The 24,539-nt window shown below is 44.3% G+C and overlaps 1 protein-coding gene and 1 pseudogene across 4 annotated transcripts in view; one reads left to right on the forward strand and one right to left on the reverse strand.

Annotated features, from left to right (window-relative positions):
• Window positions 1-369: 369 nt before the first annotated feature.
• The window catches only part of Crlf3 (cytokine receptor-like factor 3), a 36,375-nt gene continuing 12,205 nt past the window's right edge, over window positions 370-24,539 (reverse strand). Inside the window, 7 exon segments of one of the 3 annotated variants that reach the window (NM_001168612.1) lie at window positions 370-862; window positions 1,489-1,601; window positions 12,606-12,738; window positions 13,840-14,062; window positions 16,697-16,874; window positions 17,581-17,668; window positions 20,760-20,967. In NM_001168612.1, coding sequence (NP_001162083.1) covers window positions 606-862; window positions 1,489-1,601; window positions 12,606-12,738; window positions 13,840-14,062; window positions 16,697-16,874; window positions 17,581-17,668; window positions 20,760-20,967 — 1,200 coding nt within the window. In that variant the 3' untranslated portion in view covers window positions 370-605. 3 annotated transcript variants of the gene reach the window in all.
• On the forward strand, window positions 7,002-9,709 carry Rpl12-ps6 (ribosomal protein L12, pseudogene 6; annotated as a pseudogene). Its single transcript, XR_015631872.1, has one exon. The product of XR_015631872.1 is annotated as a ribosomal protein L12, pseudogene 6 (transcript).

The following is a 24,539-nucleotide window of genomic DNA, read 5'->3' on the forward strand; positions in this document are numbered from 1 at the left end:
ACCTGGCTAACACTGCTGTGTTCTTCCATAAGTGGCTTCACCTGCAGGAATACAGACCTTCTGCCCTATCTTGTGTCACTGCTGCCAGTAAAAAGAAGAGATGCTAACATTGGCTATCACAGATGCTTGCTCAAACACTGTAAAAGTGCAGAACTCACTAAGCTTTTCAGACCCGGAGTGTACTGAGCACAGGAGTAAAGTCAGCACTCCCCGAGTGGACGTAGGAGGAGCAAAAACACTCAGGACAAGCACTGCAGAAGCCTGGCCTCCTGCTGTCTTCTGTTGTTTACTTCTGGCCTTCAGTCTTGATGAAGATATACTAATGTGACATTTTCTGTTTTAACAACCAACTTTAGGAAGAACAGTGGAAAAAATATGCAGACTTTCAAAGCTAGCTTGGTATTTGTACTAAAAACAAAACTGAACTATGGTTTTATCCACCCTGGTCAGCTCACTGATCTGTTACTGAAATCTTACAATGTGAACCCAGCAACACTTTTCATCCCTGATGGACAGAGAGGTCAGCTCACCTTTTCAAAGTCAGATACAACAGAACTGCGGACAGAAACAGCAAACCCTCACACCAAAGCTAAGCCCTGCAAATGCTAAAATACCAGCACTTTCCATCCGGGGTAGAAAAATGAGCATCCGAAGTAGAGAGAGCCACAGGACTGCTCCAGCAGCCAGTCAAACACCACCTCCCGGTTACTGGAGCTGATGGTCACCCGGAGCTTGACGTTCCCACCTTCATTGTTGTTACAAGGTCCTAGAGTCACAGCTTCGATGTCAAACGTGACAGTGGAGCCAGAGGTAACCGCAGGCAACTGATTGGTCATTTCTTTCCCATTGACAAAGACTGCACCTAAAACGTTAAAGTTTGCATCACCTAAGCAATGACTGAGAAATTAAAACGCTTCTAGATTACTGAAGGGCCACCTCCTTAGTTCAGCAAAAGACTCCAGAAAACTGTCTGTTAATAATGATTTAAATAGGGGTTGGGGATTTAGCTCAGTGGTAGAGCGCTTGCCTAGCAAGCGCAAGGCCCTGGGTTCGGTCCCCAGCTCCGAAAAAAAGAAAAAAATAATGATTTAAGTAGAGATTAACCCCCATCCCCACAGGTGAAGCAAAGACCAGCTCACAGACCTAAGGATTCTGCGTGCCCGTGGGGTAGGACTGTTGGCTGCTTCCCTCCTCTGTGGGCTTGCAATGTGCCGTCTGGTGCCTTAGACCTTAAGGAGCCGGCCTTCCGGTCAGCTCCTGCTAGTGATCTGTTTTAAGGGCGGGGGCTGGAGAGATGGCTCAGTGGTTAAGAGCTCCGACTGCTCTTCTAGGGGTCCTGAGTTCAATCCCCAGCAACCACATGGTGGCTCACAACCATCTGTAATGAGATCTGATGCCCTCTTCTGGTGTATCTGAAGACAGTTTATATATAATAAATGAATAAATCTTTAAAAAAAAAAAAAAAAAAAAAAAAACACGGTGTCTTACCGTTCGTGCTGATGCACACGGCTTGGTCCCGCTGAAGAGATTCATAGCCATTCTGCTTTTCTGCACATACTCCTATACTGTCTCTTCTGTCTGGCTGTCCCACGGTTTCAACTCTGTAATTGAAGTAGAAAGGTCACTCATCTTTCTTTCTTTTTAAATGTAACATGGGATGGGCGAGATGGCTCAGTGCTGAGGAGTACGTGCTGCCCTTTCAGGGGACTGGAGTTCAGTATCTTGCACCTGTAGCTGGCCTTTGCTGCTTTGTCAGTTCTGTTTTCCCACCCTTTATCCCCCAGGCTTCACTCCCTGTCACTAGCTAGGAAAGACAGAAGAATAGACTAGAGGTGGGGAGAGAGAGAGAAAACAAATATCTATGAATCTAATTTCTTGCTTCTTCTTTGCTTGTAGCCTTTGCTACTTTGTTGGGTTTTCCCCCGTATTTATCTGCCCCTCTGTCCCACTTTTACCCCCTATTACTAGACAGGGGAACAAGGATTGAGGGAGGTGAGACGGAGATCACTGAAATCTAATTTCTTTCTGACCCCCATCCCCAATTCATTGTGTATCACTAGACAGGAGAGAAAGGAGGATAGAGGGAGGAGAGACAGAGATCCCTAAATCTAGTGACTTTCTCCTTTGGGCACCATTACTAACAAAAGGCAACCAACCCCCTTAATGACCACCACCCACCCATCTCACTTATCAGGGTTCTACATTATCTACTCTGTTCCCAGAATTCCAAACATCACACAGTCCCAGAAACTACCCGCCGCTGGCAAAACCACGCCTCTGCTAGAGCACGAGGCAAATCATAGCTGCTGCAGTCAAATGCAGCCCCACATCCCCATACCTGAATTAAAAAGAAAACATACTCATAATATTTCTGAATTTTTTTTAATTTAAATGAGTACAGTGTAGCAGCTGTCTTCAGACACCATAAGAGGGCATCGGCCCCCATTACAGATGGTTGTGAGCTACCATGTGGTTGCTGGGAATTGAACTCAGGACCTCTGGAAGTGTAGCAGTTAGTGCTCTTTTTTTTTTTCTTTTTTTTTTTTCTTTTTTTTGGAGCTGGGGACTGAACCCAGTGCCTTGCACTTTAGCAAGCGCTCTACCACTGAGCTAAATCCCCAACCCCGCAGTTAGTGCTCTTAACTACTGAGCCATCTCTCCAGCCCCCTATTCCTGTGGTTTTTTTTTTTTTTTAAAGATTTATTTATTTATTATATATAAGTACACTGTAGCTGTCTTCAGATACACCAGAAGAGGGCATCGGATCTCTTTACAGATGGTTGTGAGCCACCATGTGGTTGCTGGGAATTGAACTCATGACCTCTGGAAGAGCAGTCGGGTGCTCTTAACCGCTGAGCCATCTCTCCAGCCCTCCTGTGGTTTTTAATAGACCAAAATACCAGAATTCTCACTACAGGCACCCAAGCATCTGCAACTCCAGTTTCAAGGGATCCAGTACCGTCTGGATCCTCAGGCACTTGTACACACATAACATGCATTGTCACAGACACACATATTACATAAACAATAAACAAATAAATCTTAAAAAAAAACCAGCAAGTTGAGTATGGTGGTGCGCATCTTTAATCCTGGCACTTGGGAGGCTGAGGCAGGTGGGGCTCCAAGTTCTAGGTCAGCCTGCTCTACAGAGTAAGTTCCAGGATAGCAAAAGTTAAAATAGAGAAACTGTCTCAAAAACAAAACAAAACAAAACACCCAAAACAATAAACAAATAAAACATCCCTAACAGTCACTACATTTTTTTTTAAAGATCGATTTATTTATTATATATAGTACACTACAGCTGTCTTCAGACACACCAGAAGAGGGCATCAGATCCCATTACAGATGGTTGTGAGCCACCATGTGGTTGCTGGGATTTGAAAGCAGGACCTCTGGAAGAGCAGACAGTGCTCTTAACCACTGAGCCATCTCTCCAGCCCCCAGTCACTACATTTAAAGGACCAATTTTATCCCAACTAACATTTTCCAAATAACAGTAGCCAATGACTAAGAACTTATATCCCATGCAGCTTTAAATACGTGATAGAATCATGTGTTGTACAGAATAGTATCTTTTAGAGCCCAGGAAAAAGGCTCAGTAGTTAAGAGAACTGGCTGGGTGCTCTTCCAGAGGACCCAAGTTCAATTCCCAGTACCCACATGGCAGCCCACGAACTTCTCTATCTCCAGTTCTAGGGATCCAAAGCCCTCTTCTGGTCTCCATGGAAACTGCGCTCACACAGCACCCAGACAAAAGCACTCACACACATATAAGACAAACTTAAAATTAAAAACAAATGAGAGACAAAGGAAAAAAATACAAAAACCCAACATCTGTTCAGTGATGTTTAATGTAGTCAACTTGACTGGATTTTGAACCGCCCAGCCAGACGCAGGAGCCCACATCTTTAATCCTAGAATTCAGGGCAGCAAGGGGTACACAGAAGCAGGCAGATGTCTTTGACTGTGGCCAGTGAGGGCTACACAGTGAGTTCCAAGACAGACAGCTCTACAAAGAGAAACACTGTCTCAAAACTCCAAAACAACAGAAACAGACAAACCCAAAAGGCATCACTTCTAGTGAGAATATTTATAAAATTTAAATAAGGAGGAGTCTTCTACTTGTTTGGCATCACCTCAGTCCAGATTAAAAAATTGGAGGGAATGGAGAAATCTTGAAAACTCCAACAGTTCCTGTTCTCTGCTTCTTAGTCTGCTCAGATGTTAGTCCTAGTATCACTCAGCTGCTGCTGCTGAGTAACATGCCTCCTCCTATCTTGTTTGAAACTCTGTGTGTGTGTGTGTGTGTGTGTGTGTGTGTGTGTGCGTGTGTGTGTGTGTGTGTGTGTGTGCGTGTGTGTGTGTGTGTGTGCGTGTGTGTGTGTGTGTGTGTGTTGCATACTAGCTGGCCTGAAAGCTTCCAGGGATTCTCCTGTCTCCCTACCCCATCTTCTCATAGGGACACTGGGTGTGCTGACTAGGTTTATGTCAACTTGATATAAGCCAGAGTTATCTGAAAGGAGGGAACCTCAATTTGAGAAAATGCCTCCATAAGATCTGTTTGTAGGGCATTTCTTTAATTAGTGGGTGAGGCCATACCTGGCTGGTAGTCTCCCTTCTGTAAGAAGCAGGCTGGACAAACCAGTAAAAGAAGCACTCTCCATGGCTCCTGATCCTAGGTTCTTGCACTCCTTGACTTCCTGCCCTCATTGCTTTTGATGGTGAAGCTGTGAGGGAAATAAATCCTTTCCTCCCAAGTTGCTTCTGGTCATCACAGCACAGTGACTCTAACTAAGACACTGGGATTACAGGGACTCACAGTGCATGTCTGGTCTCCATGTGTATCCTTGGGATGCAGACTGAGGTTCCTATGCTCGTGTGGAAAGCAGCTTTACATAGCCCATCTTCACAGCTGCTAGTTCCATTCCTCTTTCCTGAGACAGGGTTTCTCTGTGTGGCCCTGGCTGTCTTGAAACTCACTGTGTAGACCAGGTTGGCCTCAAACGTAAAGAGATCCGCCTGCCTTTGCCTCCCAAGTGCTGGGATTGAAGGCCTGCACCAACAGCACTGGGCAGCTCATGGTCTCTTAAAGATCAGGTCTCAATCTGCAGCTCAGGATGACTTGAAACTGTGTAGCCTCCCTGGCTTTGGAGTTGTGGTTGTCTCCCTGCTTCATCCTCCTGAGAACCAGGTGTAAGATATTAGGCCTGACATTTCTTCTTTTTCTTAACCCCTCATTCCCTATGATACCCGATGCAGTACACCCAGAGTGGGGGAAGAGATCAATGTGACAATGTGGTTCATATACAAACAAAGAAACAAACAAACAAACGACTGCAGTCAATCAAGAGAACTGGCTTTCCATTTTAGGAAAGTGATATTAAGAAACACAGAGAAGCCAGCCTATTAATTCTGTGATAACCAGGGCTGTGCATGAACACCCAAGTCAGGAATGTTCACTGACTTCATGTAATCCTACCTGTGCAAACAAATTAAAAGCCAGGGAGTGACTACTGGCAAGTTCTCAGCGTATCTCCCCCACACTATAATAGAGTGCGTCGGGGAGAATTCCTCTGGGTGACATTACCCATATCTGTAATCTGAGCCTGCTTCACAGGGCTGCTGTACCTCTAGGGGTTCCCCTGTAACAAAACTACAAAACCCTAGCCCAGCTGCATTCTCCCTGGGACTATGCAGTATCTTTCCACATAGCATATGGAGGAACAGACAAGATTCAGAGATCCTAGTTAAAAACAAATTAACTCCATTTCAGTTTATGTTGAGATAAGGTCTTGCTTATGGAGCCTAAAATGACCTTGAACTCATGATCCCCCTGCCCTAGCCTCTCTGGTGCTTGGAGGGATACTCATTCGTGGTGTGCCTGACTCAAACACCAACTTTAAAAAAAAAAATAGTGTTTTTATGTATCTCTGAAAGTTTCTTAAAGACTAAAATATACTTTAATAATGTCCATCTTCCTTCCTGCCTCCAGCTCTTCCCCTACTACCCTTCAAAGTGTCCCTCTCAACTTCAGGCTTTTCTTTTCTCTTATATCCCAGGATGCTATTAATGCTGCCCTGGGTGTGGGCCCATCAACTGGAGCAAGGACAGCCTACCAAGGAACACACCCTACCCCTATATAAAATATACCCCCTTGGCAGCTTCTCCATAGGGCTTTTCTAATTGTGCTGTCGGTTTTGTTTTTGGTTTGGTGCTGGGGATCGAACTTAGTCTTCTGTATGCTAACTGCACACAGTACCACTGAGTGTACCCCCAGCCTAGACTACTTTTTGAATATAAGAAGCTAACAAGATATACCTGGTAATGGCAGAGAGGAACTCTGTAGAGAAAATAAGGATCTCCTTGAGCTTAAGGGCATTCAAAAATGATAAAAATGTTAATACCTAATGAAAAGGAAACACGGTGTAGCTCAGTGGCAGAGGCCTTGCCTGCATATGAAAGGCCCAGGTTTGATCCTCAGTACTGACAGAAGAAAAAGCCAGGCATGGTTGGTGCATACTTGTTTTTGTTTTTTTCCCCAAGAAAGAGGATTTCTCTGTGTAATCCTGGCTGTTTGCTCTGTAGACCAGGCTGGCCTCCAACTCAGAGGTCGACCTACCTCTGCCTCTGGAGTGCTGGGACGAAGGTGTGCGCCACACTGCCCAGTTTGTTTGGTCAATACTTGTAAGGCTAGCAGTCAGGAGGAGAGTCTGAGGTCAGCCTGGGCTACATAACAAGACTGTCTCAGAAACAAAAAACAAGGAATTGAGAGAAGGCTCAGTGGGTAAACTGCCTGTGTCACAACTCTGACAACCTGAGCCTGATCCACAGAACTCACATTGTGGAAGCTGAGACGCTACTCCTGAAGGTGGTCACCTGACCTTCACACGCATGCTATGCTATAATGAGTGCACTTACACTCACAGCACACACAAATCATACATATGTATGTGTCTATACACACATATGCAATAAGAATAAACCAAACGAGCCAGGTATAATGACACATGTAATCTTGGCACCAAGGAGGCAGAAACAGGATTGCTGAAAATCTGAAGCTGGCCTGAGATACACAGTGAATTCCAAAGTAAGACCCTTATCTATCATGGGGGGCTGGGGCTGGGGAATGGGGGAGGTATCGAAGCAAGCGCTGAATCAAATTCACATATCTCACAGCTATTAACCTCTGGCTGTAGCAGTACTGTCATAATACTAGCACTCTGGAGACAGGGGAAAGGCAGTTGCTGCAAGTTCAAGCCAGCCAGGGTACCACAGTGAGAACTTGTTTCAAAATACAAGTGATTTTGTTTTTTAAAGTTGTGACTGCTGTGGGATGTACCATTCCTAAGCAGGTGGGTGTGGGGTTCTTCTTTTTCAGAGCTGGGGACCGAACCCAAGGCCTTGTGCTCGCTAGGCAAGAGCTCTACCACTGAGCTAAATCCCCAGCCCGGGTGTGGGGTTCTTAAGAAAGGAAGCTAAGCAAGCAAGAGGAAGACAGTCTTCCCCTATCCTCCTTCGGTTCCAACTCCAGGGTTCCTCTGACCTCCTGCCCTAGCTTCCCTCGGTAAGGGACTGTGACCTGTAAGAGGCAATAAATCCTTCGTCCCCAGTTTCTTTGGTGAGTGTTTTATTACAGCAACAGAAGACAAACTGTGACACAGAAGAGGACAGAGAAGGCAGCGCTACAAGCCCAGGTCCTAGAGTAACAAACTCTACATTTCCAAGATTTGAGGCTGACCGATGGTCCCATGTGCTTTTGTTTCTTAGCTTGAAAAAGGAAGAGCAGCAGCCTATCCCCAAGGCTTCCAAGATTAAGAAAGGCTGTTAGCACCAAAGCAAAGGAAGCTGCTTTAAAAAAACCAGGCGGTGGGGCTTGGTTTGGAAGCTCAGCACAAACGGAGTGTGCTGGCATGCTCACTCTCTGCAGCAGGGAGGGGAGGCCAGGGGAGCATTCTTAGCTTTATAGTGAGTTTGAGGCCAGCTTGGGATACACTACACCTGACCTCAAAACAACAAAGCAAACTAAAAAACAGGTGACAGGAAAGGTTAACATACAGCTTAAAAATTAATAAGGGGTTGGGGAGATGGCTCAGGACATGTACTGTTCTTGCCTGAAACTGCAGCTCCTGGGGACCAAGAGCTCTGGCCTCCGAGGACACCTGCACTCACATGGCAGATGCACACAGACACACACAACTAAAGAGTAAACTGATGGTGATGCAGGAAGTTAAAAGCAAGCAAAGGAAACAGGAATGTCCAGCCAGGAGACATGAGAGGCCTGGGGAAGGGCTGTCAGCAGACTCAGGCACCAAGGCAGAGAGAGGCTAAGCACTCAGCCAGAAACAAGGCTTCCTGCCTCAGAGGCTCTACCAAGGCATGTCCAACCCGTAGCCCATAGCCCACATGCAGCCCAGGAAAATGATGAATTCATCCCAACACAGATTGCATCCTTATTTAAGATAGTTTGGGGGCTGGGGATTTAGCTCAGTGGTAGAGCGCTTACCTAGGAAGCGCAAGGTCCCCAGCTCCGGAAAAAAAAAGAACCAAAAAAAAAAAAAAAAAGATAGTTTGACTTTAAATAGGATTTTGGTACCCTGACTCCTATAATGGCACTGCTCGCTCAGTCCTTAGTGCTCATTCCTCTGAGTAACAATGCCAAAAGGTTGGCCACACCTGCAAGCCATCCCGAAGCCAGCAAAGACAAGCTGGCTAACAACAGGTGTGCCTGCAGTGCAGCCGTCCTTCTAAAGAGCTGGTCCTTAAGCTCCTCATCCAGGACACTCACCTGCCCCTCCCAATCACCTTCTGGCTTAACTGTTGCTGCCTTTGACAGGGTAGAAAATTCTTAGTCCACATTCAATGACAACAGGCAAAGTCAGCCTGAGACTGAGCTTAACTGAGTCTTAGTTCATCACCTGCCAGTGGCCCTAATGAGGCTTCTCTGGGAGAGGTCAGAGAAAAGTTTGACTGAGCCTACCATCAGACCAGTCAGCAGACAGTAGGCAGTGGGATCCAATCAATCTGTATCACTGCCAAGTGTGTAAGTCATCAATCAAATATCCCCTTGTATTCACAGAGGGAATTTAAACCATAAGACACCATTAGGATCAAGAAATACAAAGAGGCTTTTTGGCTTTTGGCTCGGAGGAGGCAACGGTGCAACTTTCTTCCGTCGTCCCGAATCCAGGTTCATCCGACACCAGTCACCTCCACCATGCCGCCCAAGTTCGACCCCAACAAGATCAAAGTCGTGTACTTGAGGTGCACCGGAGGCGAGGTCCGCACCACATCTGCCTTGGCCCCTAAGATTAGTCCTCTGGGTCTGTCTCCCAAAAAAAGTTGGTGATGACATCGCCAAGGCTACCAGTGACTGGAAGGGCCTCAGGATTACAGTGAAACTGACAATCCAGAACAGACAGGCTCAGATTGAGGTGGTGTCCTCTGCGTCTGCCCTGATCATCAAAGCCCTCAAGGAGCCACCAAGAGACAGGAAGCAGAAAAACATTACAGTGCAAACATCACTTTTGATAAGATTATCAACATTGCCCAGCAGATGAGACACTGGTCTTTGGCCAGAGAACTTTCTGGAACTATCAAGGAGATCCTGGGTACCGCACAGTCTGTGGGCTGCAATGTGGATGGCCACCACCCTCATGACATCATAGATGACATCAACAGTGGTGCAGTGGCATGCCCAGCTAATTAAGAAGCAACAAGAAAATATTTAAATAAAAGATAATCTGATTAAAAAAAGAAAGAAAGAAATACAGAGAGGAACAGATACTAACGTCAGAAAGGGATGGGGGCGGCCTTGTGGAAGAATAAATGATTTACACACCAAGACCTGATGTGCAGCTACAGCACCAACACTAGAGAACTACGGAGGCGGCAGCAGGACTGCAGCACTCCACATTAGTGCTCCACACTTACTTCCTCACAAAAAGGACAAAAGAGAGGCAGTGGCTAAGATCGCCCATTTCCCTGGGTGTGGTGATGCATGTCTATCCCACACTCCGCAGGCTGAGGCAGTCACAGCCACTGGATTCTGGAGACAGGCTCTCTGGACTTCAGTTCCTGCTTTGGTACTTACTAGCTGTGAGACTCGGAACAACAAACTTCTTTGTACCTCAGCTCCTCACTCCTAAAGTGGTCACCTACGCTTATCAAGTTAGACAACAATGAGGTTTGCTGCACAGCTCAGGAGGCAGAGTGCTTGCCTTGCATTTACAAGGCACTGTGTTCAGGCCTAAGCACCAATAAGCCAGCAGAGTAGTGCACAGTTCTTACATCTGCTCTTGGGAAGTGGAAGCAGGGGGATCAGAAGGCCAGGACTTTCTCAGCTACATGACCTGGGTCCCTGAGACTGTGCACTAGCACACACCATGTCACTGAGTAAACACCACTCAGATCACAACTGCAACGATTTATCATTGTTCTGAGTTGAGCTCACTGGCCACCACCTCTCAGGTTGTAGAAGGTCTGTTGGTGTGCGTACGCACCTGGTTTTCAGGAATTTCACCAATGAAAGTATTTTTGTACACAAAGTCACAGACACAGGAGTATGTTAGTACAGAAAACTCACTACATAGGGCATAAGAAGGTTTTGAGTTTCAGGTTCTGCCATAATTAGAGATAGAATTATTTCTGTGCTCCTGAGAGACACAAGTATCAATGCTTTGGTCCACAGCTGGCACTGTTCGGGATGGGAGAAAATCCTGCCACTGTAACGGCTGGCTCCAGCCCACAGAAATGGAGCAGGCCTATCACGAGCTACAGCACGGGAGGTGGGTGGGACAGCCTTTTCTGGGAGCCCATTATCTCAAGTGTTTATCACAGACGTGGAAAGCTGAGACTCATTTTTCTCCTCTCTTGGCATTCTTCTGGTGACTCAATCATTCTTTCTTTATGACTTAATGGGTAAGAGGGGGCGTCAAAAGCAAGACAAAGCACAAACACATCCTGACGGTGGGGGTCAGAACAAATGAGGTGGTGAGGGAAACCCAGCAACACTGGCTCAGACAAAACTTCCAGATGTTCTCCCATGGCTCACACACAAAAAACAGAACAGAAGAAACCCCTACTACATGAGGACGGTAAGATGCTCAGGTTCACATGAAGACACTGGTCAGACACAGAAAAGCAGGGACCTGCGTGGTGGAAAGAGAGAATCCACTCCTGCAAGTGTGTGTCCGACAATACCCACATATAACTAAAAACATTTTTTTTTTTTTTTTTGGTTCTGTTTTTCGGAGCTGGGGACCGAACCCAGGGCCTTGCGCTTCCTAGGCAAGCGCTCTACCACTGAGCTAAATTCCCAACCCCAACTAAAAACATTTTAAAAAAAGGATTATTTATTTATTTTAAGTATACGAGCACCCTGTCAGCACACACCAGAAGAGGACATCAGATCCCTTACAGATGGCTGGGAGCCACCATGTGGTTGCTGGGAATTGAACTCAGGACCTCTGGAAGAGCAGTCAGTACTTTTAATCACTGGGCCGTCTCTCCAGCTCAAATAAGAACATTTTTAAAGAAATAAAAATATTCAATAATCTTGAGATTTAAGACTTCGAGGCGATTCTGCTACACTGAAGTAAGCATGGCCCAAACCAGGCCACACCAGTCACTCAACCAAAACTGAGTTAGCCCAACCAGCCCAAACCAAACCAAACCAAACCAAACCAAACCAAACCAAACCAAACACGTGGGCTTTGGTTGTCAATGAAGACCTCTTTAGAAGTAGGACCATAGGGTTGGAGATTTAGCTCAGTGGTAGAGCGCTTGCCTAGGAAGCGCAAGGCCCTGGTTCAGTCCCCAGCTCCGAAAAAAAAGAACCAAAAAAAAAAAAAAAAAAAAAAAAAAAAAAAAGTAGGACCATAGAAGACACTGCTCAGCTAACGAGGGAGAAGAAAGCACCTCCTGATTTCCTGTGTGGGATAGCAGGTGACAGGAAAGTGAAGTAGAAAAGGCTTGCTTCTGGTTGTACTTTACAGTCACACACATAATAGTGAGCTCACAATAGTGAGCTGCTTTTCAGACAAAGGGAAAAATAATTCTTGGCCCCAAGCAGTTTGCTTTGTGGTACAGACAGGGTCTTATACAGCCCACGTGGACTTGCTCTGTGCTGAGGCCATCTTGAACTCCCCCATCTCCTGAGTTCTGCAGTGACAGGTTTACACCACCATGCCTCTGACTTAGGAGGTATTCTACTCATCCCTACTTAACCAGAGCGAAAGAGACAAACAAACCAAGTACCAAGCTTTTATATAGAACCCCACAGACACAGATGACTGAAACAGGAAAAGTTATGAAGCCTTGTGAAAAGCTTGGTGTGCTGGGGCACGGCTTTAATCCCAGCACTTGGGAGAAAGAGGCAAGCAGACTTCTCTGAGTTTGAGACCAGTCTAGCCTTTACCAGTTCCAGGCCAGGCAGGGTTACGTAGGATGAGACCCTGTCTCAACACAACAGAAAAAAAACCTTTGCCAAATAGGACACTGTAAGTGACCGGCTAAAGCTGGAGTATGTCAAACTCAAACTCACGCACTCCCCACCCACTCCATTACACAGCCAGAGCAAGTCAGGCGTTCCCCAGGCTCCTTGCCTGAATGTCAGCGTCTGTCCACAGAAGTAGGTTGGAGCGCTGGAGTAGAGAACGCCGGCGGACTCTGCATCATTCCGGAGGGCTATATTCCTGCGACTGCTCAGACTGTACCCCTCGAAGCCAGTTGTCCACTCTTCCAAAAGAAAGACAAAATTATAACAATCTTTTCAAGGGTATATATATATATTTTTAAAGATGTATTTATTTAATGTATGTGAGTACACTGTTGATCCCTTCAGACACACCAGAAGAGGGCACTGCACCCCATTATAGATAAAGGTTGTGAGCCACCATGTGATTACTGGGATTTGAACTCAGGACCTCTGGAAGAGCAGTCAGTGCTCTTTTTTTTTTTTCTTTTTTCTTTTTTTTTCGGAGCTGGGGACCGAACCCAGGGCCTTGCGCTTGCTAGGCAAGCGCTCTACCACTGAGCTAAATCCCCAACCCCCAAAGTTCAGTTCTCAACACCTCTTTCAGCCAGCTCATGACAGTCTTTAATTCTAGTGGTGTCCATAGAACCAGCAAATATATGAGCACACACACACAATATGTTTCTCAAATAATTATTCATCTTTTTTTAAGGTTTATTTATTTAATTTATGGGAGTACACTGTCACTGCCTTCAGAAGACGGCATCAGATCTCACTACAGATGGTTGTGAGCCACCATGTGGTTGCTGGGACTTGAACTCAGGACCTCTGGGGCTGTAGTCAGTGCTCTTAACCACTGAGTCATCTCTCTAGCCCAATATATCTTTAAATAAAGAAAAACTAAACTACTAAGTGCATAGACACCCAGGTATGTGGCACATGGCTGTAGCCCAGCTACCTAGGAAGCTGAGATGAGACTTCTTGAGTAAAAGGTAATGTTGGGCAACACAGCAAGACCCTAAGTCTTACAGGAAAAAGAGGAAAAGGGTATGTCCTTTACATCAGTAATGGAGGGAACAGACCAACTTCAAGTTTTTAAGACTTTTATGAGGGTCCAGAAAAGTCGCTGTCCTGGGCACCACTTTCAGTGTGTGATTTTAGATGATGCTCAATTGAGAATCCAAAGGCGAACCTACTACACAGATCTGCTGACAGCCATTTACGTGAGTGGTCTAAGTAAAGTAGGTTCCATAGTCTCTAATTCAGGATTATCTGTAGGAAACGTGGATATGACTCTCCGCACAGAAAGTAAATATTCCTACACTCCATGGAGTTTCTGGTGTGACAAGGTAAGACATACATACCATGAGGCACCAGTGTGGAGTGACCTGTCTGGGGAACACTCCAAGGACTCCACTCCTGCCGGCCGTCTCCTCGGGCGCAGACTCTGAACTGATAATCGACATTGGGGTCTATGTGCAACACTATGAATTCCGTTTCAGAACCTACATACACGTCTTCAAAAGGATTTGCAGGACATTTACGGAACTGAAGCCTGTAATCTTGGGCTGTGAAGTCATCATCCACCTATGGAGAAGGATTTCTAAGTTAGGTAAAACCCACAGAACAGGGCATCTAGACCAACCCACAGGTCCATGTGCTGAACTGGGGTGGTATGGAACATTCTGGGGGAAGATATAGGAAACATGCTATCACTGTTTCCTTTCCTTTCATTTTGTTTGACCTGAGATAGGGTCTTGCTATATGTAGCCCAGGCTGGCCTTGAATTCACGGTGATCTTCCTGCCTTAACTTCCCAAGGGCTAAGATTATAGGTTTGCATCGTTACATCCAGTTGCTTCTCCTTTCCTTCTCTTTTCTGAGAGTGAGTCTTCTCTATTTTCCAGCCTGGCCTTGAACTGGCCATCCTCCTGCCTTGGCATCCAATGCTATGTTACCATGCCTGGTTCCTTCTTTCTTGGTGGGGTATGTATGTGTGCACACATATTTATGCATACTACAAAGTACATGTGAGGGTCAGAGGACAACCTGTGGGAGTCAGTTCTTTCCTACCATGTGGGCTCCAGGAACTGAACTCAGTTTGTCAGTCTTCACAACCAATGCCTTTAACTGCTAGCCATCTTACCAGCTTTATTCTTTTTTAAAAAAAATTCTGTTTCAAAACTGGCACAGCAGGAGGGTACCTGACACAAACCCTGGAGACCTGAGTTCAATCCCTAAGGCCCACATGGTAGAATGAGAGCCAATTCTTACAGGAGTTTGCCCTCCAGACACGTGACTTGGCATGCACGTATACACACACACACACACACACACAGACACACACACACACACACAGACAAATACAATGTAATTTAAAAAGAGAGGATGAGGGAAAGAACAGCTGAACAGAGGCATATAGCTATAGTCTCAGCACTTGGAAGAACAAGGCAAGGGACTGCAGATCTAGAATTAGCCTAGGCCACACATGTGTACAGTACTGGGGACGGAGCCCAGTACCTTGCATAGGCAAGCACTCTACCACTGAGTCACAACCTCAGCTCCACAGCAAGTTCAAGGCCAACCTCAATTATATGACAAGCTCAAAGTTTAAAGGGAAAAGATGCAAAAGGTAGAAATAAAAGTCTGAATAGCCAAATATGAAAGAAAATACAGCGAAAACCCATAATGAGATAGCATTTGGGCAAGGCATTAACTCTGACAATCCTTGGTATCGGTGAAGTAAGTAGGTATTCACACCAAGTATGGTATACTGCACTATAATCCCAGAACTTGGGAAAGGCAGACAGGAGGATAGGGATGGATCTGAGGCTAGCCTGGTCTATGTAGCAAGGCTCTGCCCTCCCTCCAAAACCCATTCACAAAACCATTTAGGGTAAATATCTGGCATTAGCTAATACAGATCCAATACACTGAGATCTCATAACTTTACATAAGTTTTAGCATAAAACTTACGTGTGTGCACAAAGACACACAAATAAGACACAGCGAACAACAACAAAGCAATCAGCAGGCAAAACCCCTGGAAATACGTAGAGTCATTGTGGGTTTTTGTTGTTGGAGCTTTTGGTGATGACAGCAGTGGAGAATGTGGGTACTGAGAGAGTCCTGTTTTAATCCAGCAGACACATGTCTAGCTCTTCTGTATGAAGGCTTCAATTTAAAAAATTTCATTTAAGGAAAGAACTTGTTGAAGCCATTTTGTGTACACTGGTAAAGAGATATGTATACATGTGTTCCTGTGCTACTGCACAGCATGGAAGTGAAGGTCAGGGGACAAATTTTGTTTGTTTGTTTGTTTGTTTTCAGAGTTGGGGACCGAACCCAGGACCTTGCGCTTGCTAGGCAAGCACTCTACCACTGAGCCAAATCCCCAACCCCGACAAATTTTGAGAATCAGTTCTGTCTTTTCAACATGTGAATCCCTGGGTCAAGGATCCATGACAAACACTTTTACCCACTGACCTGTTGCTGGCTCTGAATGATTTATCAATAGCCAAGATAAAATGGCTAATTAGCACATGGTTTCTAATTAAAATATAGCGACTCATACATACAGATTTAAAGAATATATGTAAAAAACATATTCACACACACACAAATTTATATAAGATGTATTTAAAAAAAAAAAAGAACAGAATTTTGGGCAATACCAAGTATAAGGAAACTACAGAAATATTTATTTCGTTACTTTTTGCTTTGTTTTGATACAGAGTAGTATGCAGTCCTGGCCAATTTGGAACTCACTATATGTTCAGGTTGGCCTCAAAATCACAGAGAATCACTTGTGTCTATTTCCTGAGTGCTGGGATTGAACGTGCGCACCTCCACAACAGGCCTTCACTTCAGAAATCTTAAACAAGGATAAAGATGCTGAAAACACACTGTTATCTTCCGGCTTTTCGCAGCAGTCAGAAGGGAGGAGCCCTCAATTCACTAGGTGTTAAGTGGAAGTTAGCACTTGTGTGCAGCCTCACTGAAGTCCCTTTAAGGGGATCTGACCGCCAGCACACAAAACTTGAACTCTTTATATGATACAGTTTCCGTGAAATTAGTTAAATTAATTAATTTATAGATAGACAGATAGCAGGGATATTTTTGTTTAGAAAGAGAAAAATGTATTCGTTAATAAGAAAGATCTGTAAAAGTCCCCAATCACAATCCCATCAAGCTGAAACCACTTCTGGAATTTGGCACATACCTTACACCATCGCACTACGATACCTCCAGGTTTCTCTACTAATTCTTCAATCTGTACTGGTGGGCGGGAAGATACTGCTCCATGCTTAAAAATGTGGTCCTTCACTATGTTAAGAATGGAATCGTCCAACTGAGCCGACAAACAGGGCACATCAACCAGCAAAGGCACTTCTGGTAAGCTGAGGAGAGAAAGCCCAAGGTTTCAGACAAGCTTACCGTGGAGACGGCAATCCAAGGACTATTTTAGACTGCTCACATGCTAGGAGAACACTAAAGGCCTCAGCAAATGAGTAAGAAGCTGAAGCCTTTGTCGTGCAAGGCTTTCATCTTTAGATTACAAAGGTTCTCTTCCCCCATAATTATAAGCATGACAAAAACTGGAAACCGTGTGGTAGCACATGCTAGACAACCCCGGCACTCTAGAGTCAGACAGGAGAATCAGAGGGCAAAGGTTAGCCTGCGCTATGTGCACAGTGGCATTCCTGCCTTAAAAAAAGGACAAAGTTGATAAGCTCACAACTATTGAGTTTATATCAAAAGATCTTGTTTGCTGAGATAAGAGTTGGCTTTAATAAGGCATTCAAAATGTTTTCTTTTTCTTGTGCAGAAGTCATGACAATTCCCTATGTATTACTCTAATTTCACTGTGTGGTGGTTTGAAAGCAGGCACCAGAATTCTTTTCTCTACTGAACTCGAAAAGAATCTATAATAAAGATTCCAACCACAACCGTTTAATACTAGCAGTAATGATAAGAGTAGTATAACTCTGAAAAACAGAGTCTCTATTTCCTGGAGTCGGAATTTTTTTCAATAGGAAAAATTGGGAGGAAGGCAAAATACTTTAAGTGCTTAAAAATAAGTCGAAAAGGAACAGACTCTGTTACCTGTCCAACTGAATGTGTGAGGCCTTTTTGGTAAAGTTCCATAATTTATCATTCTGTTCTTCAATACCACCAAGAATGGCAGTCTCACCTACAATGGAGGGTAAGAAAACTAGCTGAGTCCAAAACCAGTCATGTTTGAAAGTCAGTACTATCCAGTAACCAACACGGCTCATGTCCAGTGGACTTCCAGCTTTGTTAAAAGTTAATTCCTGAGCAACACACCAACAAAGTCCCAAAATTACTTGGTAAGCCAGAGAGAAAGGGGGGTTGGCAAAATTCTGCCAGATACCAAAGATTCTTTTCTATAACTGAAAATCTAGTTCAACAACCAGCTTTATACAGAGCAGAAGGCCAGGGACATTTCCTTGTTCCTCTTTATCAGTTTTTTAAGGTTTTTATTCTTACATTAATCGGGGAGAGATATCTACACAGGTGGAGGCTAGAGGACAGTTTGTGTGAGTTAGTTCTTTCCTCCGTGTGAGTTTCAGGGACCTACCTCAGGCTGTCAGACATGACACCAAGCTCCTTTACCACTGAGCCACCTGGCCAGCACTTTTAACTGTCTTTGTAAAGGTATAATATCACTATATGGTTTTAGCTGGCCTGAAACCAGACCAATTAGCCTCAAATCACAAGATATACCTGTCTCCACCTCTTGAATGGTGGGATTCCAGGGTGAGCCACCAAATTCCTGGTCCCTCTTTGTCAGTTCTAATAGGAACAAAGTATTATCCTAAAAGCAATAATAGGACGTAGGATCTTAAAGAGACAAATGATGCCAGTAACATGCCTGTTATCCTAGCACTTGTGAGCAGAGGCAGAAGGTCCGATCTGAGTTTGAGACAAACCTGGGCTATATAATGAGACCATGTCTCAAAAAAGTCAAATGATGCAGACAGATTCCCAAGAGCACACTATACACTGGGTCAGAAATTACTCAACAGAGCATAAGAGGAATGCTATATAGAAGATAAGAAAATGGCAGGGTTGGGGATTTAGCTCAGTGGTAGAGCACTTGCCTAGCAAGTACAAGGCCCTGGGTTCAGTCCTCAGCTCCGAAAAAAAGAAAAGAAAAGAAAAGAAAATGGCCAATCTCCATACTGTCCACAAAGATGAAGGATATTGTTATATCATCCTGGAGCTAATAAAAGGTTTTTTTTTTTTTTTAATTATGGTACCATTTATTGATTGGAGGTGGGGGGGGGTGATGGCTGAATACCATGGCACATATATGGAAGCCAGAGGATGACTTACAGGAGTTGGTCCTCTCTCTCTACCATGTGGTCCCCAAGATCAAACTTAGGTCATCAGACTTGGCAACAAGCAACTTTACCCAATGCCCAACTCAAGTTTTCTAAAGAGAATATGACCTTCTTTACTGAAAGAAAACAGACACTTTGCTGCTTCAAAAGAATCTAGCACCTGGGAGGGAGAGGCAATGTGATGAGAAGTTAATAGCTAATAGAAAATTCAAAGCCAGCCTGGGTTATGAGGCTCTGTTTTTAAAAAGAAAAAAAAAAGTGGGGGCTGGAAACATGGCTCAGGGTTCTTCTGTAAGAAGTTTGCTTCCTAGCAACCACATGGTTCATAACAATTTACAACTCTATTTTCAGGGGATCTGGCCTCCACAGACACCAAGTATTCACACGGTACACATACATATACACAGGCAAAAAAGCTTGTAAAAATAAAACAAAAAAAATAATGAATTGAAAAACACACACAGAGATGCTTTTATCCCTTGGGAGGAAGAGGGAAGAATTTAAAATTTAAAATATTTCTGAACTATAAAAAATACTCAAGCATTAAGTGCTAGGACAAACAAGTATGTGTCTCAAAGGATTTATTTTCAGAAATGAAAGCACAGTCCTTAATGTGCTGGGTGTGCACACTCCTGCCCTGTGCTGACCTGCTTCTGGGTCTCTTTCCAAATCCACAGCCTCCAGGGGAAGACGTCTGTGGTTCTGCTGAAAAGAATGTTCTCAAAGGCACGATTATGTCAGTAAAGACAAACATGGCTCACTGAGAGTTACGATAGTACACAGCCATTGTGAGGCCTGGGCCGATGTCATTACATAACTCCCCCTGGAATATTCACTCCACTTCTGATGCTACTTCTGCTCAGAATCGCAGCGGCCTCTTTTCCCTTTGCTTGATAAATTTCTTCAAGCCTCTGTGGAATTCTCAGAGGGCTGTCCTGGACTTCTCCAGAGTCCTTTGTTCTTAAGATTTTAGATCTTACTCAGCATAACTCCCATGAATTACAAACTCCAAAGAAGAAAACTGCTACCTTCTTATTTTCAATACCTATCAAGTGGCCATCCTGGAAGTAGGAAGGTCATCACCAAGGAAGGAAGATAAAGACCCTCTAAGACCTACACGTGTCTTCACAACAACAAACCTGCCTAAAGACTGAAATACAAGAACTAAGCCTGAAGTTGATGGACGGTTCACCCCAGGAAGCCTATGCTCATGCTGTTTAGTCAATGGACCGATGAGATTAACTGATGGTTGTCTGTACAATAATAGGAGACCCAGTCTCAGAAAACAAAACAGGAAATGTACAAAAGTTGTTAAGACAAATTTGAAACTACCTGCTGAATAAGAGACTGAAAATGTAATGTGTGAGCCAGTAAGACAGCTCGGCAGAAAAAGAATTTGCCACCAAGCCTGCTATCCTGAGAGCTCTATCTCTGGGATACGCTTAGAACCAACATAGTTGGTTTTCCTCTGACCTCTATGCATATGCTGTGACATGTGTGACCCCCTCCCCAACACATACAAAATGTAATTTTTAAAGTGTAATGTATAACCCCTTCCAAAAAAATTGCAAAGCAGGGCAGTGGTGGCACACACCTTTAATCTCAGCACAGGAGAGGCAGAGACAGACAAATCTCTGAGTCTGAGGACATTCAGAGCTACAAAGAGAAACCCTCAGGAAAAAAAATGTGAATTAGATACCACAATCACAGAACTTCTGAAACAATCGCTCTTAGTTTCATAAATGATCCAATCAATACTTTGAAGGTACTTAGACAGGGTTCCTCACAGCTTATCTATGGTCCTGTACTATAAACTATTTCAAGGCAGAAACATCCCAGGCACTCTTCAGATGGTGTCCTAAGAAACCGCCAGGCCTCAATCGGAGTGTGAGGATTTAACAGGCTCCCTCGTCCCACCTTCTCGGACCAGGTCATCTGCAGTGTTGACCCCGTGCTCTATGAGCTTCTGGCAGTCGTCTAGTGGTTTGATGGTCTCCTGTTCAATGGTATCCACCTCTTGCAAAAGGGTCACCAATCGCTCATCCAGTAGCTTCCCAAGGGTTCCTTTTAAATCACTAAAGTGCTGTTTGAGGACATCTCTTGTCTGTGAAGCACTCTCCTTTATCTAAAAAGAACATAAAAACTCAAACTCAGAATCTTTACACAAAGTTAGAGCATAGGCATCATTTATAATTACCTAATTGTATCACACAACTATCATCTTGCTCTCGTTAAAAAAAAAGTCTGTAATGCTGTGCTGGGATCGAGTCTATGGCCTGATACACGCATTCTACTGCTGAGTTATTACATAACCACAGTGCTCCCTTCCCTTGTCTTTCTTAATTAAGACAGGATCTCACTATGTAACCTACCTTACACAGTGAGTTTATAATCTTCCTCCCTTCTAAGTGCTAGGATTACAAGGTGCGCCATTAACCCAGATCACACTTATTTAAAGAGAAGGGCAGGGGATGAGACGGGGTCTTCAGCATAGCTCTGGCTGGCCTGCAGCTTGCTCTGACCCTGTGATCCTCTGATCTCAGCTTAGCAGAAAACTTTAATGTAGCTTTAATGTTACAGAACATGCCTGTAATACCAGCACTCGGGGAGCTGAGGCTAAAGCCTAATAAATCTGAAGCTTGCTCAGATTATATAGTAAGACTCTGACTCACAGAGAAATGTTGTTAATTGAATTATACACACTCAAGGTACACCATGCTTTGATATGCATATAAACAGCTGATATTTCTTTCAAGCTCATCAATGTATCCATCTTTTGACATAGTTACTTTATTTATTTTTTCTTTGTTTTGTTGGGGAGGAAAGGTTTCCCTGTATTGCTCTGACTGTCCTGGAACTCACTCTGTAGATCAAGCTGGCCTCCAACTCAGACCCAAGTGTGCTGGAATGAAAGATGCAAGCCTCCATGCCTGGTTTGATGTAGTTAAAGAAAACTTTTAAAAAGACATGGAGGGGGGTTGGGGATTTAGCTCAGTGGTAGAGCGCTTGCCTAGCAAGCACAAGGCCCTGGGTTCGGTCCTCAGCTCCAAAAAAAAAAAAAAAAAAAGAGACATGGAGGGGCTCAGTGGTTAAGAGCACTGACTGCTCTTCCAGAGGTCCTGAGTTCAATTCCCAGCAACCACATGGTGGCTCACAACCATCTGTAATGGGATCAGATGCCCTCTTCTGGTGTGTCTGAGGACAGCTACAGTGTACTTATATACATTAATTAAATAAATCTTTTTAAAAAAAGACATTGAGTGAGTGAGTGAGTGAGACAGAGAGAGGAGGGGGTGGGGGGAGAATGTACACAGGGAATGTGTGCGCAAGTGCATCTGGGCCTTTCACCTGTATGTAGAGGTCTGAGGATGACTTTTGGGAGTCAGTTCTCTCCTCCCACCATGTGGGCCTCAGTGACTGAACTCAGGTTGTCAGGCTTGGAGCAAGCACTTTTATCTAACAAGCCATCTTGCCAACCCAATGACTTCTGTGGTAAGAGCACTGAGGCTCTCTCTTGGCAATTTGCAAGGTAAAATACAATATAGGCCACAGTCCCTATCCTATACATTACTATCCTATACAGTAACGCTCCAGAATATGTTCATCACATCACAGAAACACTGCACCTTGGGACCACCATATCATTCCTGCCAACCTGTATTCGACTGCCTGTTCCTATGAACTGGGTCCTTTTCGGATTCCACAGACGTGAGATGGTGCAATCCTTCCCTTGTGTTTGTTTGTTTCACTTGGCCTCTTGATGACAAGCATGTGTCACCATAATCAGTTTTGTTGTTGCTGTCATTTTTAGTTGTGAAGGGGGGGGGCACGACAAATGTCACTGTTCAACTCATTTTGGTGAACTCACTCTTTCACTGATCACAGATCTCAGTGATTGGCTAGACTGGCTGGCCAATAATCAGAGTGAGTAATAATATGAAATGTTTTTGCAAAGGGATTCTGTGTGCTCCCTGTTAACTCAGATTGCCAGGGTTTTGACTAACTGAACACAGCTTAGGAGGAACAGGAGGGGCATACGCTTGTAACTCTCACTTGTCACAGGCATACTGGTCATTCTGCCCACATTTTGAGATACACTGCCCTCAGCCCACAGAGCCAAGTTTAAAAATCTTTGAGCCAGGAGTTATGACAGAAAAGTCTTTGTATCTCACATATATTCTGAAAGCAAATAAGGTGTTTGTACAGTCACCAGATATTTTTTTTAAAAAGTAATGGATAAAACCCAGTCTATTTTCTCTCAAATACTAATTATAAGTAGGACAATTAAATTACAGCAAACACATGAACTGGGATATGACCTGGTCCTGGGTCACTTGCCTAGAAGTGCAAGCTTCTAAATTCAATTTCCAACAATAAAAATGAGTTCCCAAAACCATCATTTTGCTTTACAAACAATAGTAGTACACACATCTACCAAGAATGAATATATTAAAAAAAAAAGTTTCAGTTTCAGGGTGGGGGAATTGGGGAGTGGTAGCACAAGTCCTTAATCCCAGCACTTAGGAAGCAGAGGCAGATGGATCTCTGAGTTCGAGGCCAGCCTGGTCTACAGAGCGAATTCCAGGATAGGGTACACAGAGAAACCCTATCTTAAAAAACAAAATAAAGAAAAAACTACCGGAAAAATGCTTTAAGATTTTTATACTGTTAGCAATGCACAGTACCACGCTCTAGACCTGGTGCATTTTGTTGTTGTTGTTTTGGAAGACAAGAGCTCATGGATACCAAGCCTCAACCTCATATGTAGTTCAAGAGGACCCTGAACTTCTGATCCTTCTCCCTCCACCCCTCCAATACTGATACTACAGGTAAGTCCCCCATGTCCAGCTTCATGCATGTTAGGTAAATACTCTCCCAACTGAGCTAAGTCTCAGCCCCAGGACCTGCATTTTTAAGACTATGGTTGATTTAACAGGTGCAATAGGGATAGAATAAAGTCATCAAGCCAGAGCGCTGTGCCACATTCCATACCTCCCTCTGATAGGAAACCCTGCACTTGAGCACTGAACCAGCAAGGCCCTGCCTGGGTCTTTAACGGACACAGCATATGCAGGAAGTGCCCTGGTTAGGTAAAGTCAATTTCCTCTTTAGAAAGAATTCAAAAGCTCCCTCAGAAATTGCAAGCCCATGTTATGTTGTTTTTGTCTCAGAACCTTAGGGGAAAGGGGAAGTATGTAAACATCACTGAGGACTGTGGAAGGGAGGCTCCTGGGTACTCGTCATGCATGTATTTGGTGTCTGTTGTTCACAGAATACCAACTACAGCCTTTTCAGATCATTTTTAGATCATTCCAAAAAACAGCTCACAATCTAAAGTTCAGGCAACATTAATCCAACTGTGTAAGTAATCAAGTATTAAGTGTCTTGGCTTCATGAAAGCAGTTCAGTGACGAGTGTCCCTGTGTTTGAGGTGGTCTAATGTGCTTCCTCTTACCTCACTGCAGCATCATAGCTCTGAGTCTGCACTGTCTACAAGAGAGGGAAAAGCAGCTCTAAAACTCACACTACTTAGAAAGACTTCACTGGACCCACATCTCAGCCCAGGAGTCAGACTCTTGCTACTGAGGTGGTTTTTACTTACAGACATGATTTTAAGGAGTTCCAAGCATAGTGGCTCACTCCTGTAACCCAAACACTCAAACGTAGAGGCAAGAGCCAGCGATCTATTGAGTAAGT

Source organism: Rattus norvegicus, chromosome 10, assembly GCF_021556685.1.
Source record: "Rattus norvegicus strain SHRSP/BbbUtx chromosome 10, alternate assembly SHRSP_T2T, whole genome shotgun sequence".
Taxonomy (NCBI): Eukaryota; Metazoa; Chordata; class Mammalia; order Rodentia; family Muridae; genus Rattus; species Rattus norvegicus.